We start from the raw sequence: 19,458 nt of genomic DNA on the forward strand, positions 1-19,458 counted from the left end.
TAGAGCACTCTGGGCTCATAGACATTTTTTCAGGACCCCATTCCTGTCCAATTATCACCGCTTTTATTTGTTTTACCTACTCAACAAGTTTCACTTTGCATGAAGGGAGGTTTTCTCAGTCAATACAGTTTGGAAAACCATGCACCTAGTCCAGCTCCATATGCAAAATATAAACTCCATTTGTGCTATTTCTTTTTTTTTCTATTTCTTTTTTTAAAAGAATATTTTATTTATTTGAGAGAGAGAGAGAAAGAGAGAGAGGACATGAGCTTGGGGGAGGGGCAGAGGGAGAGAGGAAGAAGCAGGTGCTTTATTCCAAACCCTGGGATCATGACCTGAGCTGAAGGCAGGTGCTTAACTGACTGAGCCACCCAGGCATTTCCCATTTGTACTATTTCTGATGAGAGTTCACCTCCTGGATGTTTAAATGAGTCTGTAAGTGGAGAGCTCACTATTAAAGGACAGGCACTCTTTGGTTAGAGATGTTTTCTGCGATACCAGGAGGAAAACCCCTTCCCTGTACCTTAACTGTGGATCATTCTTATGTCCTTTGAGATCTCCAAATTAGTCTATACTCATATCATAAGGAATTCTCCCAACCCTCCATGGTAAAGCCCAGTGCATATTGCACAAGCCGTTAGTGGATTTTGCCGGTTTTATCCTCCTGTTTTGTGAATAGGAATATGAAAATTTTTGCTCTTACTTCACTCCTGATTTTTTCCCCCAGACATTCTATTACATATATCCTCTATGGCTCAGAACCCCCCAGAGGGAGAAGTAACTCCTTATTGTCACTGTGACCTGGCATCAACTTGCATTAATACACCAGGTTTCCTCAACTTTGCTGCTATTGACATTTTGAGCTAGATAATTCCTTTTTAAAAAAAGATTTTATTTATTTATTCATGATAGACAGAGAGAGAGAGAGAGAGAGAGAGAGAGAGGCAGAGACACAGGCAGAAGGAGAAGCAAGCTCCACACCGGAAGCCTGACGCAGGACTCGATCCCGGGATTCCAGGATCGTGCCCTGGGCCAAGGCAGGCACCAAACACTGAGCCACCCAGGGATCCCCAATAATTCCTTTTTTTTTAATAATTCCTTTTTTATATTCAAATTCAATTAGCCAACATATAGTACATCTTAGTTTCAGATGTAGTGTTACATATGTCACTTGTTGTGTATAATAACACCTAGTGCTCATCACATGAGGTGCCCTCCTTAATGCCGATCACCCAATTACCGCATCCCGCCACCCACCTCCCATCCAGCAGCCCTCCGGTTGTTTCCCAGAGTTAAGAGTCTCCCATGGCTTTTCTCCCTCTCTGATGACTTCTCACTCAGTTTTCCCTCCCTTCCCCAGTGATCCTCTGCACTAGATAGCTCTGTGTGGTGGAGGGCTGTCCTGTGTGCTATAGGATATTTGGCAGTATCTGTGGCTTCTACCCACTAGATCACAGTAGTACACCCTCTAACCCTGGCCCAGTCAAACAACCAAAGAAGTCTACAGATATTGTCCATGCCCCTTGGCAGGGGTACATGGGGCAAGCCTCCCTCAGTTGAGAATCATTAGCTTAACATAAAAGAATTCTGACTCTCATTACCATCCAATATAGACATATCTGGCCAGTGGGCAGCTTTTCTCCACATGGTGATAAGGGATCCATTTTCCTCACATCTGTTGGTTCCTATATCACTTATGACTTTGGAATTGCTGGTTCAGCCAGTGGTGGGAAGAGAGACAGAAGGGACACCCACTTTGTACCACCTTGGTCCAGAAGTGACAAATTTCGTACTTGCTCCCCTTCTCTAAGTGAAAACCAGTCATGTGGCCCCATGTAGTTGCAGAGATTTCTGGGAAATGACCTTGCTTGGGACACCATGTCTTTTTTTTTTTAATTAATTTTTATTGGTGTTCAATTTACCAACATACAGAAAAACACCCAGTGCTCATCCCGTCAAGTGTCCACCTCAGTGCCCGTCACCCATTCCCCTCCAACACCCACCCTCCTCCCCCCTTCCACCACCCCTAGTTCGTTTCCCCGAGTTAGGAGTCTTTATGTTCTGTCTCCCTTCCTGATATTTCCCAACATTTCTTCTCCCTTCCTTTATATTCCCTTTCACTATTATTTATACTCCCCAAATGAATGAGAACATACACTGCTGGGACACCATGTCTTAGGGACAACTCCATGCCTTGGAAATGTGACTTTTGTAGGATTGACTTTTGACTTTTGTAGGATTGCTAGCCACCTGCCTCATGCCCATTCTCTACCCTACAGATATTGATGAGTGCTTTCACTTGTGCCCTTCCCTTTTAAAAAGATTTTATTTATTCGTTCATGATAGACACAGAGACATGGAGAGAGAGGCAGGCAAAGGAGAAGCAGGCTCCCTAGGGGAAGCCTGAGTGGGACTTGATCCCAGGACCCCAGGTTCACGACCTGAGCCAAAAGCAGATGCTCAACTGCTGAGCCATCCAGGTGTTCCCACATGTGCCCTTTCCAATGCAACTTGCACCAACAGCCCTGGGAGCTACTTTTGTACCTGCTCTCTTGGCTTTATACCAAGCAATGGACAGCTAAGCTTCACAGACCAAGAAGTCAAATGTAGAGGTGAAATGAGGGTTTGCTGAACATCCTTGGAAAGACGTATCTCTTGGTTCTTCTGGGTTGTTTGATATTCTCAAGTTCTTTGCAGATATTGATGAATGCTCCCAAGATCCATCACCATGTGGCCCCAATTCTGTCTGCACCAATACCCTGGGCTCCTACAGCTGTAGATGCAATAAGGGCTTTCGTCCCAATCCAGGAGGCTCCTCAAACTTCACCTGCCAAAGTAAGCATCTCCTTGTGTCCCTTCACAATGGAATCAATCTGGGTTTGGTGTGGTGGGGAAAATGATCATTAAGAAGCTAAGGATACAAAAAAGCAACTATATTTAAGATAACTGTCATAAAGAAGGAGCGCATGTAGATTTCGAGGTGTCAGGGGAGGCTGTTTTTTGGGGAAAGATACTAAGGCAAGACCTGAGGAGTGAATAGGAGCTGGCCAGATGAGCAGAGGCAAAGGGAAGAACACGAGCAAAGGCCCTGCAGTGGGAAGTCCTGGACATTGAGAGTAATAGGAAACGAGGCTTAAAGATGTGGTTGGGTCTGGTCCCTGGGGCTTTGTGGGTCCTGTTAAGTGATTTGGATTTGAATTCTGAGTGCAACAGGCAGTGGTAGGGGTAGATGATCAAATACGTGTTCAGAGGTGGCTACTATGTGGAGAAGAGATTGCAGTGGACAATGGAGGATTTAGGGATGCAGAATCCAGAGGAGGATCTGTACCAAGCATAGCCCTGGTGATAGAGAAAAGCAGGTAGATGCCAAATGCTCTTTGGACAGAGAACCAACAGGGCCTGTGGACCCACTGGGTGTGAGGGTGAGGACTAAACAGGCAAACTGAGGTCCAGGGTGTTGCAATCACTTGTCCCAGAGCTGGACTGGCTAGGATGTTGTTTGGACGGTTTCCACAGAAATCAAACAACAACTTAGAAATTTAGCTCTTAGAAGGACATCCTTTTTTTTTTCCTGTGCTCATTTCTCTGTATTTGCAGATTTTTTTATAAACTTATTTTTATTGGTGTTCAATTTGCCAACATACAGAATAACACCCAGTGCTCATCTCATCAAGTGCCCCCCTCAGTGCCCGTCACCCATTCACCCCCACCCCCCACCCTCCTCCCCTTCCACCACCCCTAGTTTGTTTCCCAGAGTTAGTCTTCATGTTCTGTCTCCCTTTCTGATATTTCCCACACATTTCTTCTCCCTTCCCCTTTATTCCCTTTCACTATTAGTTATGTTCCCCAAATGAATGAGACCATATAATGTTTGTCCTTCTCCGATTGACTTACTTCACTCAGCATAATACCCTCCAGTTCCATCCACGTTGAAGCAAATGGTGGGTATTTGTCGTTTCTAATGGCTGAGTAATATTCCATTGTATACATAGACCACAGCTTCTTTATCCATTCATCTTTCGATGGACACCGAGGCTCCTTCCACAGTTTGGCTATTGTGGACATTGCTGTTATAAACATTGGGGTGCAGGTGTCCCGGCGTTTCATTGCATCTGTATCTTTGGAGTAAATCCCCAGTAGTGCAATTGCTGGGTCGTAGGGCAGGTCTATTTTTAATTCTTTGAGGAACCTCCACACAGTTTTCCAGAGTGGCTGCACCAGTTCACATTCCCACCAACAGTGCAGGAGGGTTCCCCTTTCTCTGCATCCTCTCCAACATTTGTGGTTTCCTGCCTTGTTAATTTTCCCCATTCTCATTGGTGTTAGGTGGGATCTCATTGTGGTTTTGATTTGTATTTCCCTGATGGCAAGTGATGCAGAGCATTTTCTCATGTGCATGTTGGCCATGTCCATGTCTTCCTCTGTGAGATTTCTCTTCATGTCTTTTGCCCATTTCATGATTGGATTGTTTGTTTCTTTGGTGTTGAGTTTAATAAGTTCTTTATGGATCTTGGAAACTAGCCCTTTATCTGATCAGTCATTTGCAAATATCTTCTCCCATTCTGTAGGTTGCCTTTTAGTTTTGTTGACTGTATCCTTTGCTGTGCAAAAGCTTCTTATCTTGATGAAGTCCCAATAGTTCATTTTTGCTTTTGTTTCTTTTGCCTTTGTGGATGTATCTTGCAAGAAGTTACTGTGGCCGAGTTCAAAAAGGGTGTTGCCTGTGTTCTCCTCTAGGATTTTGATGGAATCTTGTGTCACATTTAGATCTTTCATCCATTTTGAGTTTATCTTTGTGTATGGTGTAAGAGAGTGCTCTAGTTTCATTCTTCTGCATGTGGATGTCCAATTTTCCCAGCACCATTTATTGAAGAGACTGTCTTTCTTCCAGTGGATAGTCTTTCCTCCTTTATCGAATATTAGTTGACCATAAAGTTGAGGGTCCACTTCTGGGTTCTCTATTCTGTTCCATTGATCTATGTGTCTGTGTTTGTGCCAGTACCACACTGTCTTGATGACCACAGCTTTGTGGTACAACCTGAAATCTGGCATAGTGATGCCCCCAGCTATGGTTTTCTTTTTTAAAATTCCCCTGGCTATTCGGGGTCTTTTCTGATTCCACACAAATCTTAAAATAATTTGTTCTAACTCTCTGAAGAAAGTCCATGGTATTTTGATAGGGATTGCATTACATGTGTAAATTTCCCTGGGTAACATGGACATTTTCACAATATTAATTTTGCCAATCCATGAGCGTGGAATATTTTTCCATCTCTTTGTATCTTCCTCAATTTCTTTCTGAAGCATTACGTAGTTTTTAGGGTATAGATCCTTTACCTCTTTGGTTAGGTTTATTCCTAGGTATCTTATGCTTTTGGGTGCAATTGTAAATGGGATTGACTCCTTAATTTCTCTTTCTTCAGTCTCATTGTTAGTGTATAGAAATGCCACTGACTTCTGGGCATTGATTCTTTTCATAAATCTCCAAACTGTAGATGGAACAGGGTGACAGGGCTGCCCAGATCATCCCAGCTCCCAGGTGCCTTCCACTTGTTGCCTCTCGATCCCTCAGTATGCGGTTTTCCAAGCCATTATTCTCATGGTGAAGGATAGATCAGTCTCCTCTGTTCATGTTTCAGCCAAGGGGGAAGAGGATAGGGGAAGTAGAGAAGATATTTATTCTCATTAAGAGCATGGCCAAACAGTGTGCATATCACTTTTGTGCATGCCCATTGGGCTGAACTTAGCCACCGGGCCACACCTAGCTGCAGGATGCACAGAGAATGCAGTCTTTAACTGGAAGTCATGTTACTACAAGGAAGTAGGGGATGTGGGTCTGGGGAAGAACTGCTGTTATCTGCTTGATGGTTTGCTGCTAGAGGTTTTTGTTTTGTTTTTGTTTTGAACCTGGGTCTTCTGTGCTTCAAAGGCTGAAATTTTGAGTCTCAGACTCTTCTATCTAGAGGTCTCATGCCCCTGGCGTGGTCCATGGACCAGCAGCATCAGATTCATTCAGGGACTTGTGAGAAACACAGAATCTCAGGCCTCTTTCTTGACCAGCAGAGTCAGCATTTGCTTTTTCCAGACCTGGGATCCAGGGGAGGCAGATGCTGTTGGTCTGAGGACCCCCTTTGGAGTAGCAGGTGTCCACGTCACTGCATTTCAACTTTCCTGTGCACACAGATCACCCAGGGCCTTGTAAAAATGCAGATTCTGATTCATCAGTTCTGGGGAGGGGCCTGACAGGTTGCATTGCCACCAACTCCCAGGCAGTGCTGGTGCTCCTGGCCCATGAAGTACTCTTGGAGCAGCAGGGGTGTAGAGTCTCCAAGGTCCCTGACAGCATTGAGCAGTATCTCAGAGCTGCTATAACCAGTTGCCACCAAACAGAGGGCTTAAAACAAGGGGAATTCTATTCCCTCGCCGTTCTGGGGCCCAGAAATCTGAAATTAAGGTGTCTGCAGGGCCATGCTTTCTCTGAAGCCTCTTGGGAGAGTTTGTCCTGGTGTGGCCAGAAATCCTTGGTGTTCCTTGGTTTGTAGCCACATGACTCTAGTCTCTGCCTCTGTCACCAGGTGCTGTTGTCCTTGAGCTGTCCATGTGCCTCTTTTCCCTTTCTTAAAAATCATCATCATATCAGATTAAGGGACATTCTACATCTCTTATCACACTAAGGGGCCTCCCACACATCCTCATGGAGGTCTTAATTATATCTACAAAGACTCTATTTCCAAATAAGGTTACATTCCCAGGGACAAAGGCTTAGGTCTTCCAGAGATAGTTCAGCCTACAACAGTCCCCTTTACTCTCTCATGCTCCTCTGGAAACCCATCCTGAGGCTCTAACCTGACTTCTTCCTTCTGTGCTGCCCAGATGTGAATGAGTGTGCAGATACCACCACGTGCCCAGCTTATGCAAAATGCACTGACACTTCGGATAGTTACTACTGCACTTGCAAACGAGGTTTTCTACCCAGCAATGGAGTGAAGCAATTTAAGGGCCCAGGAGTGACATGCATAGGTGAGTACATGCAACCTTGAAACCCTCCAGCATTTTGTAGGAAAATCGGGTAGAAGCTGGTGGGGTAGTGGATGTAGGTACTCTTTCTTTTCCCCCAAACATTATTTACTCCCTCTCTCCTTCCCTGACCATTTTTTCCTTTCTTTTTCTATAATGAGAACAATTCCTGCTCTAAAACTTCCAATGATTCGGAGCTGGCGTTAGGATGGAAATAAAAGTAAAAACCATGCTATTTGTTTATATGCAGTTAGCGGCTGCTTTCATTTTGGGAGAACTCCTTTTCATTGCCTCTCCATGCAGAAAGCAAAAATTTCTAACATTCACTGAGTACCTGGTCCCCTGTGGAGGGCTCTCTGTGCATTTTTTTTGAAGATTTCATTTATTTATTCATGACACACACACGCACACACACACACACACACACACACAGAGAGAGAGAGAGAGAGGCATAGACATAGAGGGAGAAGCAGGCTCCATGCTGGGAGCCCGATGTGGGACTAGATCCAGGTCATCCAGGTTCTCCCCCTGGGCCAAAGCAAGGCGCTCACTCGCAGAGCCACCCAGGTGTCTCTCTCTGTGTATTTTTACATGAAACTGAGTGCAGGCATCATGATAATCTCCGGTGTACAGATGAGGAAACTGCTTGGAGCCCCAAAATGATGCATTCATGGTCATGTTGGTTGAACTGGCCTCCAAACCCACATCCTGCAGAATCTAACAGCAATCTCTGAATCATGTCATCTAGTTGTAAGCTGTTGGGGGAAGGTATTTACCCTCTCTAAGCCTCAATGTTCCCATCTGTAGAGTGACTATAGAATAATAACTATGTCAAAGGATTTTGGGAAAATTAAATGCAGTCACGTATGCTACGTGCATATACAGGAAGTATCACTAACATAAGTCATATGAATTGAGATAGTCCCTAGAAAGATTGAAGTTCTTTGTCTGCATTTCTTCCTTTTAGATCTTGATTCTCCCCTCAACAGTCAATATCTGACTGTCACCTCTGAATAAGACCAGCGGTCAGCCAGGTTTTTTATGCCAGGGACCAAATAGTAAATATTGTGGAGATTGCAAGCCATAGGATCTGTCTCAGAAACTTTAATACCCCAGTTGTAGTGGGAAAGCAGCCATATATGATATGGCTTTGTCCCAATAAATGAATGATGTGGCTTTGTCCCAATAAAACTATTTATACAAACAGGCAGTGGACTGGATTTGCCTCACAAGCTAGTTTTCGGGGCTCTGAAGAAGATAATTGGTTTCTATTGTTGTAGTTCCCTGTGAGCCCCCAAACCCTCTTTATTTGGGGGTTACAATTTATGGGTTATTCAGTAAGCTTCAGTAGTCCTGATGGGCCTTTGTTTCAAACTGTGGATTCAAATCAACATTCCCCATCTAGCAAAGTATGGATCCCACAGCAAGGATTTCATCCACCTTATCCTGTGTGGTGCCTGATATCTAGTGAGTAGTCAGGTGATATCTGTGGAACGAAGGAACACATTCCTTATTCTTTATGTCAACCCCAGATTTAATCAGCCTTTATCGCTGGTTCCTAATGTTTTACTACTTCACAGAAAGGTGGAATGAATATTCCTGAGGTTTGATCCTGATGTACAGTGGCAGCTCCAGATTTCTGTGTAGGAGAGGCCCAGTTTTCTGGGAGAGGCTATAAGAAACTCACCTTGAAGCTGTATTTGCATGCCATGGATGTTGCAAGGGTTTAGGATGACTTGGCAGAGCAGGGCTGAAGGAGACTTGGGGCTGGACCACCCCACTGTACCACAACTGCACAATTTTATGGGCCCTCCGCTGAGTAAATTGCTCTATGGGCTTTTTAAGTTCTTTTTAAGCTACTTCTTTTTTATCTACTGCTGAGTAGCTGAACTCCTGCCAACTTAGTCACCCAAACAAGGGCAATCATTTATTTTGCTCATGGATGTATCTGTCATTTTGGTTGAGTTTGGTGACATGGCTTGTCTCTGTTCCATGCAGTGTCAGTTGAGTTGGCTCAAGTGGGGGCTGGAGGATCCACTTGAAAGAGAGCACACTCACATGGCTGCTCAGCTGGTGCTAGTCTTGGGCTGTCTGCCCCACCAGGGCTGAGGATTGAAGCTCTGGTTCTTCTTCTCATAAGTGTTTTTTCATGGCTGGTTGGGCTTCCTCACAGTATGGTGGCCAAGTTCCGAGAGAACAAGGAGGAAGTGCATGGTATCTTTATGACTTAGTGTCACCACCCTCATAGTCCCATCATGCTCAGATACAAGGGGGGTGAATTCAGACCCCATTGTTTGCTGGATAGACTACAAATACACATAGAATGAAGGGCATACAGCATGGCAGACATCATTTCTGCCATCTTGAAAAACAATGTGCTACACAAGATAAGGCAATTTTGTAACTCCACCTCTTTCTGGATCCAGATATAGATGAGTGTTCTCAAAGCCCCCCACCATGTGGTCCCAACTCAGTCTGCAGAAACCTTCTGGGGAGGTACAAGTGCAGCTGTTGGCCTGGTTTCTCTTCTCCCACTGGAAATGACTGGATCCTGGGAAATCCAGGTCGTTTCATCTGCACAGGTAATGCTCTCAGGCATGGGTCTCTGGGGGACAGTGACCTCTCTTGAGCTGGGTACGTGTGCCTCTCACCTTAGACACACCATCTTGGGTCTGCTCACTCTCCTCCACTGCTCCTCAGACATCAATGAATGCCTCTCCCGTGGGGTCTGCCAAGAGCATGCTGAGTGTATCAACACCTTGGGAAGCTACAAGTGCAGATGCCAGGTTGGATTCATCGCTCACAACTCAATCTGTGAAGGTATGGAGGACCTGCTTTTCTTTATTTACCTGCTTAATCCATTAAGAACCACCTCACTTGATGATCATGTGAGGTAGGGATTATGATCTTCAGTTTGGGGATGAGGAAATTAAGGCTCAGAGTATTGAAGTGACTTCCCCAAGGACACACAGCTGTTCACTAGAAGAGCCAGGATTTGAAGTCTTGCTGAGGCCTACCTTGAGACAAGCAGTGGGTCTGGCAGTACTTGTGAGTAATATAGGGATCTGTCCCTGCAGTGATACCCTTTCAGGTGATTCTGGCAATGCTTGGAGGCATTTTTTGAGTGCCACAACTGGTATTGTTCAAAGGCATTATGGGTGCTACTGTGATCTAGTGAGGAGAGGCCAGAGATGCTGCTAAATACTCTGCAATGCATGGAACAGCTTTTCTACACCCAAAAATAATCTGGTCCCAGATGCCAGTAGTTCTGAGGTAGAGAATCTCTGTCCTAGGAGGTGTTCAGACTCAAATTTCAGAATTTTTTCCTAAGAAGTATTGGTCTCAAGACCTGACAGTTACCTTCGGCTCGCCAAACCCCCACACCCCTCCATATTTAGCAGTCATCATATCTTAGGGAATTTACCTGCTAAATATGTCTTAACTCCCTCCATCTTCCCCATCCTGGTTTGGGGTCAACTATTATTTTAGCCACTTCCTCACTGGGCTTTTCCTTCCTCCAGTCTTGTTTCCTTGAATCCATCCTCCAAACTGCAGCCAGAATATTCACACAAGATACAAGGGCTCCATCTTCCTAAGTTGGTGCAGTCTAGGTTATCCATGCTCACTGGTAGAGAGGGTGACTCCATCAAGCAAGGCACGGAGTGACCAAGCCCTTATCACATACTCTTGGCTTGGAGTGAGAAATACTGGAAATCCTTTCTAATTTTTCTGATCCATTCATAGTGGTTAGATACTGCTGAGTAACAACCGAAGGTCTGTGGCTAGAAAAATACCATCTGTTTAGCTTTCTATTCTGTGCATTGGAAGTTTGGGTTGGGCTCTGATGGTCAGTTCTTTGGGTCTCTCATAGGCTTGTTCATATGTCCGTGGGCAGCTTTGGGTCAGCTTAGTTCAACTCAGCTGGGCTGCCTCCCTTGTCACTAGGGTTTTCTGGGATAATCCCTCTCTTGTCAACTTTCTCTCTAATTCTTCCTTAGGCTAGTATTGTGCTTGTTCATATGGAAGAAGCAAGGTGCCCAAAGTATGAGCAGAAGCAAATATGCCTCTAAAAGTCTAAGTTTCAAACTGACACCACATAATTTTTTGCTGCATTCTATTGGCCAGTACAAGTATAGGCCAGCTAGATTCAAGATGTGGGGAAGCAATCTCCGCATCTTAAAAGAGGAGTGGCAAAGTCACATCTCAGTGCACCATCTGCATCCCATGGTGTAGGTACAGGAAAGAGTCAAGGAGGATAGCTATTTCTATGCTCATTATGCTTTGGAGCTATTTGCCACCCTCTGCGTGTGTATGTTGAGCCAGAATTTAGTCTCATGCCTGAGCACCTAGTATATGCCAGACACTAATCTAGGTATGGTGGATACAGCAGTGAATAACAGAGGAAAAGCTATTTGTTCTCCTGGAGCTCATCACTTAGTGTTGGGTAGATAGACGGTAACATAAATACATGAACATATTATGTGCCAAGAATACTTGAAGGAAATAAAGATAAATAAGGCAGGAAAGGTGGATATGGAGAGAGAGCTGGAAGTGAGTTTCTACTTTTTAATAGAGTGGTAAGGAAAGGCTATGCTGGGAAGCTGGTATTTGAGAAAAGATGTGAAGGGCATGGTGGAGTGAATATTGGATTTCTAGTGATTGGTGTTCCAGGAGGAGGAAACAGCAGGTACAGAGGCCTGGAGGCCAAATCCCAGAAAGCATTAAGCTTTTCCATTCTTGTACCCATTGTCCTCCCAACAACCTGATGGCGTCAGTGTATTTTATACCCATTTTACAGATGAGGAAATTGAGTCTCTGTGGTGGAGGCTCTGTGGTGGAGCAACTCTCCCATGGTCAAATAGATAGGAAGTAGGGGAGTCATGATCTACACTGTGCTGAGTGTGACTTTACACCCTGGGCTCTAACCATCATGCAATTTCAGCCTCCAAATGAGGCTGCAATGTCCAGCAACCCAGCATGGGGGCTTGCATAGGGCCAGCATGGACTTAATCCTTAAATTCCCAGATTCTGACTCAAGACAGTCTGGGGAGATGTCTCGTTCTTGAGCCTCTTCCCAGGCCTAAGAAGCCTGAAAACTTCCCTTTTCTTCTTTTAAGGGCACTAATCCTATTATCAGATCTCATCTTAATCTAATCATCTTACAAGAGCCCGTGTTCCCACTGAATGTTAGGGCTTTACCATATGAATTTGGGGAGACCTAACTGAGTCCATGGCCCCCTGGAACACACAATGAACAGGCACAGAGACAAGCTTTGAGCCCAACCTGTCCATGCTCTCTATGCCTCCAGTTAGACGCCTCTCAATTATTATTACTGATGATGTAGTGATTCCTTGGAAAGGAATTGAGATGTATTAAGGACAGAGTGGGGCAAGTGGGTTCAGGCCTGAGGGAGCAGAGAAGGAGACTTCATGAACCTACTGGTAGTCAATGAATCTGGATCAGGAATGACTAAGGGATTAGAAGAGAAAGATGAGCTAGGTGAGCTTAGGTGGGACCAGACTCTTGAGGTCTGCCGTGTTCTAATGAAGAGCTTGGTTTTATTCCAAGCTTCTAGAGAGCCTCATCTGGAGATTTGTGTGGGTGACAGACATGCCTTTTTGCACTTCCTTTCAGCAATGTTTAAGAGGATGTGAGCAGATCCTAGGAGACTCACTGGCTCCAGGCAGGGTGGGGCTGTGCACTGCCAAGGCCTTGGCATGCTTCATCCTTTTGACTTAGACCACTTTTCTGCTTAGATGTGGACAAACGTGCCAGGAACTCAACTCTTTGTGGCCTCAACTCTGTCTTTACCTACATCCTAGGAGAATAGAATTGTTCCTGCCTGCTCGGCCTTTACCTCCCTCCTGATTTTTTCCCCCAGGAAATTCTATTCCATATATCCTCTATGGCTCAGAACCCCCCAGAGGGAGAGGTAACTCCTTATTATCACGGTGACCTGGCATCAACTAGTATTAGTTGCCAGATTTCCTCAACTTTGCCACTATTGACATTTTGAGCTAGATAATTCCTTTTTTGTATTCAAATTCAATTAGCCAACATATAGTACTCTTTGTTTCAGATGTAGTGTAACACATGTCACTTGTGTATAATAACACCTAGTGCTCATCATACGAGGTGCCCTCCTTAATGCCGATCACCCAATTACCCCATCCCGCCACCCACCTCCCATCCAGCAGCCCTCTGGTTGTTTCCCAGAGTTAAGAGTCTCCCATGGCTTTTCTCCCTCTCTAATGACTTCTCACTCAGTTTTCCCTCCCTTCTCCAGTGATCCTCTGCGCTAGATAGCTCTGTGTGGTGGAGGGCTGTCCTGGGCGCTATAGGATATTTGGCAGTATCTGTGGCTTCTACCCACTAGATCACAGTAGTACACCCTCTAACCCTGGCCCAGTCAAACAACCAAAGATGTCTCCAGATATTGTCCATGTCCCCTGGCAGGGGTACAGGGAGCAAGCCTCCCTCAGTTGAGAATCATTAGCTTAACATAAAAGAATTTCTGACTCTCATTACCATCCAATATAGACATATCTGGCCAGTGGGCAGCTTTTCTCCACATGGTGATAAGGGATCCATTTTCCTCACATCTGTTGGTTCCTATATCACTTATGACTTTGGAATTGCTGGTTCAGCCAGTGGTGAGAAAAGAGACAGAAGGGACATCTACTTTGTACCACCTTGGTCCAGAAGTGACAAATGTCGTACTTGCTCCCCTTCTCTAAGTGAAAACCAGTCACGTGGCCCCGTGTAGATGCAGAGATTTCTGGGATATGACCTTGCTTGGGACACCATGTCTTAGGGACAACTCCATGCCTTGGAAATGTGACTTTTGTAGGATTTCTAGCCACCTGCCTCATGCCCATTCTCTACCCTACAGATATTGATGAGTGCCTTCACTTGTGCCCTTCCTTTTTAAAAAGACTTTATTTATTTGTTCATGATAGACACAGAGACATGGAGAGAGAGGCAGGCAAAGGAGAAGCAGGCTCCCTAGGGGAAGCCTGAGTGGGACTTGATCCCAGGACCCCAGGTTCACGACCTGAGCCAAAAGCAGATGCTCAACTGCTGAGCCATCCAGGTGTTCCCACATGTGCCCTTTCCAATGCAACTTGCACCAACAGCCCTGGGAGCTACTTTTGTACCTGCTCTCTTGGCTTTATACCAAGCAATGGACAGCTAAGCTTCACAGACCAAGAAGTCAAATGTAGAGGTGAAATGAGGGTTTGCTGAACATCCTTGGAAAGACGTATCTCTTGGTTCTTCTGGGTTGTTTGATATTCTCAAGTTCTTTGCAGATATTGATGAATGTTCCCAAGATCCATCACCATGTGGCCCCAATTCTGTCTGCACCAATACCCTGGGCTCCTACAGCTGTAGCTGCATTGAGGGCTTTCGTCCTAATCCAGGAGGCTCCTTGAACTTCACCTGCAATAGTAAGCATCTCCTTGTGTCCCTTAGTAGTGGAATCTGTGTCTTGGTTTGGTTGTGAAATCCTCAATCTTTGCAAACTCTGGATCTTCCTCTTACCCTTACCTCATCCACAATTCTTTCTTTTCTAATGCATTTGTTCCCTCATTAATTATATCAATGAATAAATTATTCTTGGGGCATCTACTAATTAATTAGTCATCAGGCCCCAGCACTAGAAACTGAGGATTTAATCCTGGATATATTGGACATGAAATACACCTTCATGTAGTTTATAGTCTAGGGAAGGAGCAGAGAGCACACACATAATTATTTAGTAAGCACAATCAGTGTGACTCCACAAAAATTACACTGTGCTTCAATGTGAGTAATGAGATATTTGATATACTCTGGGCTAGTGATATTTAAGATGAAGCTTGAAGGAAGAGTAGGAATTATCCAGACAAAGGGTGGAGATCTCAGTGTGCCAGGTTGTGGCATATGCAAAGGCTCTGAGGCTAAGGCATAAAGAGGGCTAGGGGAAATGGCATTAGGTGTATCTGAGAATGTGGGCAGAGGTCAGTTCCTGCAGGAACTGGTGAGCCATGTGAAGAATTTTAGAGGTTTTTATTTTTCTTGTTGAGAACAATGAAGAACTGTGAAAAGTTTAAGTTTTTAAATTTGTGGATGCCTTGATACATTAAAAATAGGGGTAGTTTCTATGGAGGCAATGAAGTGTCATTATAAAATGGGTACATCTGAGGCCCTTACCAACATGAGAACTAGAAGATTATCAATGCCATGTGTTTCCTGCATGTTCCTTCCCCATTATTAGATCTCCATTTTGTCTTCCCCAGAGAGGACTACTTGAAACTTTTTGTTTATAATGCCCCTACTTTAAAAATGCCCCCCCATGAATGTTTCTCTAAACATTGTGTTTGCTTTGGAGCAATATAAAAATGGCATTGTGCTCTGTATCGTCTTTTCTGACCTGCTCTTTTCACTCGGTATCCTGCTTCTCAGAGTCCCTGATGTTTCAGTGTGTAGCTGTGGTTTGCTCATTTCCACGGTCATGTAATATATAATATATATACAATATAATATAATATAATATAATATAATATAATATAATATAATAATAATGGGTGTATTTGAAGCAGGGGGTAATGAAATCCGACTTGTCTTTTAATCCTAGCTTGCTGTGGTTGAGCTTTAATTTGGTTGCTTTTGGCTTCTTCCTAGGGATTCCCTTCAAGTGTAAAGAAGATGTGATACCAGACAATGAATGGGTCCAGCTATGCCAAGTGGGAGCAGCCGTAGAGCTTGAACACGTAAGTATTTTTGAAAGTTCCTAGCTTGAGTTTCCTAGAAGAACTCTAGAAGTTCCTAGAAGCCACTCAGGTAGGATGTTGTTTTGCAGCTTTAACAAAGACCAAAATAATGGTGACCTAAATTGTATAGCAGTTTATTTCTCTCCTTGTAACAACCTGAGTGTCAACTGTGGAGAGTTGATATGATGGCTCCGTAAATGCTCTGCCATCATCAACAGAAGCCTCCCACTTTGTGGTCCCAGATGGCTGCTCCAGACCCTGCCATCACATCTGCATTTCGGCTGGTGGACAGGGAGGAGGGGGAAGTGAAAGGCATAGTTCTTTTCTTTAAAAGTATAACCCAGTGTCACTTCTGCTTATATCTGACTTCAAGGAAAGATGGGAAGGGAAGGCATTTGTCTATCTTAAACTTGGGAGCTCTTTTACTGAAAGAAGAAAGGATGCTGGAGTCTCCTTACCAGTGAGAGTGCTGGTACTATGTCTGCATGGTGTGGGAGGGGTGATTCACAGTCCCAGAGCCAGGCAAAGAGGAATTTGGATGTCTTGATGCTCTAATGAAGTTGTTTTGGGGACTAAAGCCTCCATGATTATGTTCAGGAATTGATGTCATGATTTTTGATATGAGTTTATAAATTAGCTTTGGAATTCCCATGCACTTTGGACCACTGCTGTTGTTTTGTGAATAAGTTGTGGTGAGGAAGATCTCCTCTCTGTATCCCTCAGTTTGTCTCTTCTGGATATTTCATTTAAATGTAATCATGCAGTACATGATGTGTGTGTGTGTGTGTGTGTGTGTGTGTGTGTGTGTGTGTGTGGCTTCTCTCACTGAGCACAGTACTTTCAAGGTTCACCACGTTGTACCAAGTGTCCATGCTTTACTCCTTTTTGTGGCTGAACAATATTCCATTTGGACCACCAGGGTTGTTTTTTTCCCACGCAGTCCCCCATCTTTGACCCCTCTAAGTCATTTTGCTGTTTCTTTGCATTTGTTTCTTTTATTCATTGAAGAGTGAGGCGGCTCCAATTCTGCTCAAATGGTGAGTTTCTATTTTCCCGAGAATTCTAGAGCCTCTTGGACACCTTAGGAGCCCATACAGTGGGCTGGACGGCCAATTTGTATACTTGACATGCTGAGGGATTGATTGATCAGTGCTCACACATTCTCCTCCTCTGGGGCACAGGGTTCCTTCTGCACACTAATGAATGCCACCTTCAACGTTCTGGACAATGCCTGTGAAAAAAGAAACACCGTGGTTTCTCTGAAGGTAACAGCAAAGTCTTTGTGTTTCAAGCTTCGAATAACATGGGGGACACTTTCCTTTTTCTAATTAATGGGTTGAGTTAACATTTAATTTGTTATATAGTTGTAAGGCTTTAAAATTTAACATACAGTTAAATTGCCCTTCTCTGTCCAGTTTGATGACTTTTATTACCTAAATAGATTCCTATTTAGCCACCACAATCAGAACATAGATGATAGGTGATTTTATCACCACAATCAGAACATAGAACAGTTCCTTTTCCTCCCTTGGGCTTCCCCTTTATTGCCAGATGCTCCCTCCACCACCAGCCCCCGTAAATCCCCAACTCTTCTCTGTCATTAGAATTTTGTCTTTTCAAGAATGTTATATAAATAGAATCACACAGGATGTGGCTTCTTTCACTCAGCATAATGCCTTTGTGATCAAGAGTTCCAATTCTTATTTTTTAAATAACTGTTAGTGACACTGTCTACATTCACAACATTGTGTGAATGTACCACCAGCATCCCCCCAAAAGGAAACTTATGCCCATGAAACTTAGGCCCAGCTGTTCCTCATTCCTCCCTCCCCCAGCCTCTGGCAACCACTCATCTGCTTTCTAACTTTGTAGACATACCTGTTCTGGATGTGTTGTGAAAAGGAGTCCTACAAAATATGGTCTTTTGTGTCTGGCTTCTTACTCTGAGTGTAATATTTTTAAGGTTCATCCACATTAAAGTACATGTGGGTGCTTTATTCCTTTCTATGGCTAAGTAGTATCCCACTTTATGGATGTACCACAGTTTATCCATTCATCTGGGGAAAACATCTGAGTTGTTTCCACTTAACCATCTCCCCTTTCTCCTGGCCCCATCTCAACTTTGGGCAATTATCAGTAGAGCTGCTATAAACATTCACATAGGGCTTGTGTGTCTGCATGTCTATCTGGGGTATGTGTCCCAAATTTTTCATTTCTCCATGATAAATATCTAAAGCTGGGATTACTCGTTGATTGCAATGGTAGATTTTAAACCTAGCTGTTTTTTAAAAATTTTTATTTATTTATGATAGTCACACACAGAGAGAGAGAGAGAGAGAGGCAGAGACATAGGCAGAGGGAGAAGCAGGCTCCATGCACCGGGAGCCCCACGTGGGATTCGATCCCGGGTCTCCAGGATCGCGCCCTGGGCCAAAGGCAGGCGCCAAACCGCTGTGCCACCCAGGGATCCCAAAACCTAGTTTTTTTTTTAAGACTTAACAACTGTAGCTGTTGTTAATTTATTAATAAATTTGGTTGGTTTTGTACCAAAATAAGAATAATACTTTCATTTGTAATTTGATTTAAAATTAATTTATTGGTATAACACATTTATTCATCAAGTGTACATTCACTAATAGGGTTTTCAGATTAAATTTCCGTAAGTGATGAGCCATTTTTACAAACTTCATTAGATTCCCTCATTTTAGACTATGTTTACAAATATTCTTATTTACCTCCAAATTTCAAATACCTACTGAGAAAGATTTACAAACCTAAAAGGTGAAGTTGGTGTGCCTTCAAGGGAATATAAATCCAAATAATAAAATGTATAAATGTAATAATTTAGATTTTTTAAATGTTCAAACCCATTTATCAACAGCTGTGTTCTCTTACACGGTTCATATTAAATACACATTTATCACACATCTAATTGCTTTTGGCAGTGAAATCACATGGATAATCAGTTAGCTTCTCTAATGTGTCAAATTATTCTAAACCCTTTATTTTTATTTTTATTTTTTTTATTTATGATAGTCACAGAGAGAGAGAGAGAGGCAGAGAACAGGCAGAGGGAGAAGCAGGCTCCATGCACCGGGAGCCCGATGTGGGACTCGATTCCCGGTCTCCAGGATCGCGCCCTGGGCCAAAGGCAGGCGCTAAACCGCTGCACCACCCAGGGATCCCTTCTTTTTTTTTTTATTTTTTATTTTTTATTTTTTATTTATGATAGTCACAGAGAGAGAGAGGCAGAGAACAGGCAGAGGGAGAAGCATTCTAAACCCTTTCAACCAACGCTTTCCAGATTATGCCAAAGATCCTAAAACCTTCAAAATTTAAAGTTAACATGATGAAGTCTTAATTTGCCTATTGATTCTTTATTTTCCCAAGGAAATAAAATAATGTTCCCAGGTGAAAATAGACTTCACATTTCAAAGGGAGTTTTAATGAGGTCTCCTTAACCATTGAATTGAGGACCACATTTTTGCAGGATGATTCCACCTGAGATTTTTCTGTGTTGGTGGGGAGGGACCCCAAACTCATACCTTGCACTTGAGATATGGCTACAGAACTCAATGCATCCTGTTTCTCCAGAATGAACGTCTCTCAAGTTGTACTCTCACCAGTTTTCACTGAAATTCTTTTCATGATTTTTTAAAAAGGATTTATTATGCTGAGTGAAATAAG

General features: G+C 43.6%; 1 protein-coding gene across 2 annotated transcripts in view; it reads left to right on the forward strand.

Moving 5' to 3' along the window:
• Positions 1 to 19,458, forward strand: part of ADGRE1 (adhesion G protein-coupled receptor E1) — a 60,576-nt gene that overhangs the window by 23,090 nt on the left and 18,028 nt on the right. For both annotated transcript variants that reach the window (XM_041760414.1, XM_041760415.1), the window contains 7 exons: positions 2,698 to 2,835; positions 6,874 to 7,020; positions 9,444 to 9,599; positions 9,718 to 9,837; positions 14,329 to 14,466; positions 15,683 to 15,771; positions 16,953 to 17,036. In XM_041760414.1, coding sequence (XP_041616348.1) covers positions 2,698 to 2,835; positions 6,874 to 7,020; positions 9,444 to 9,599; positions 9,718 to 9,837; positions 14,329 to 14,466; positions 15,683 to 15,771; positions 16,953 to 17,036 — 872 coding nt within the window. The remainder of the gene's footprint in view (positions 1 to 2,697; positions 2,836 to 6,873; positions 7,021 to 9,443; positions 9,600 to 9,717; positions 9,838 to 14,328; positions 14,467 to 15,682; positions 15,772 to 16,952; positions 17,037 to 19,458) is intronic.

Source organism: Vulpes lagopus, chromosome 7 (assembly GCF_018345385.1).
Source record: "Vulpes lagopus strain Blue_001 chromosome 7, ASM1834538v1, whole genome shotgun sequence".
NCBI classification, from domain to species: Eukaryota; Metazoa; Chordata; class Mammalia; order Carnivora; family Canidae; genus Vulpes; species Vulpes lagopus.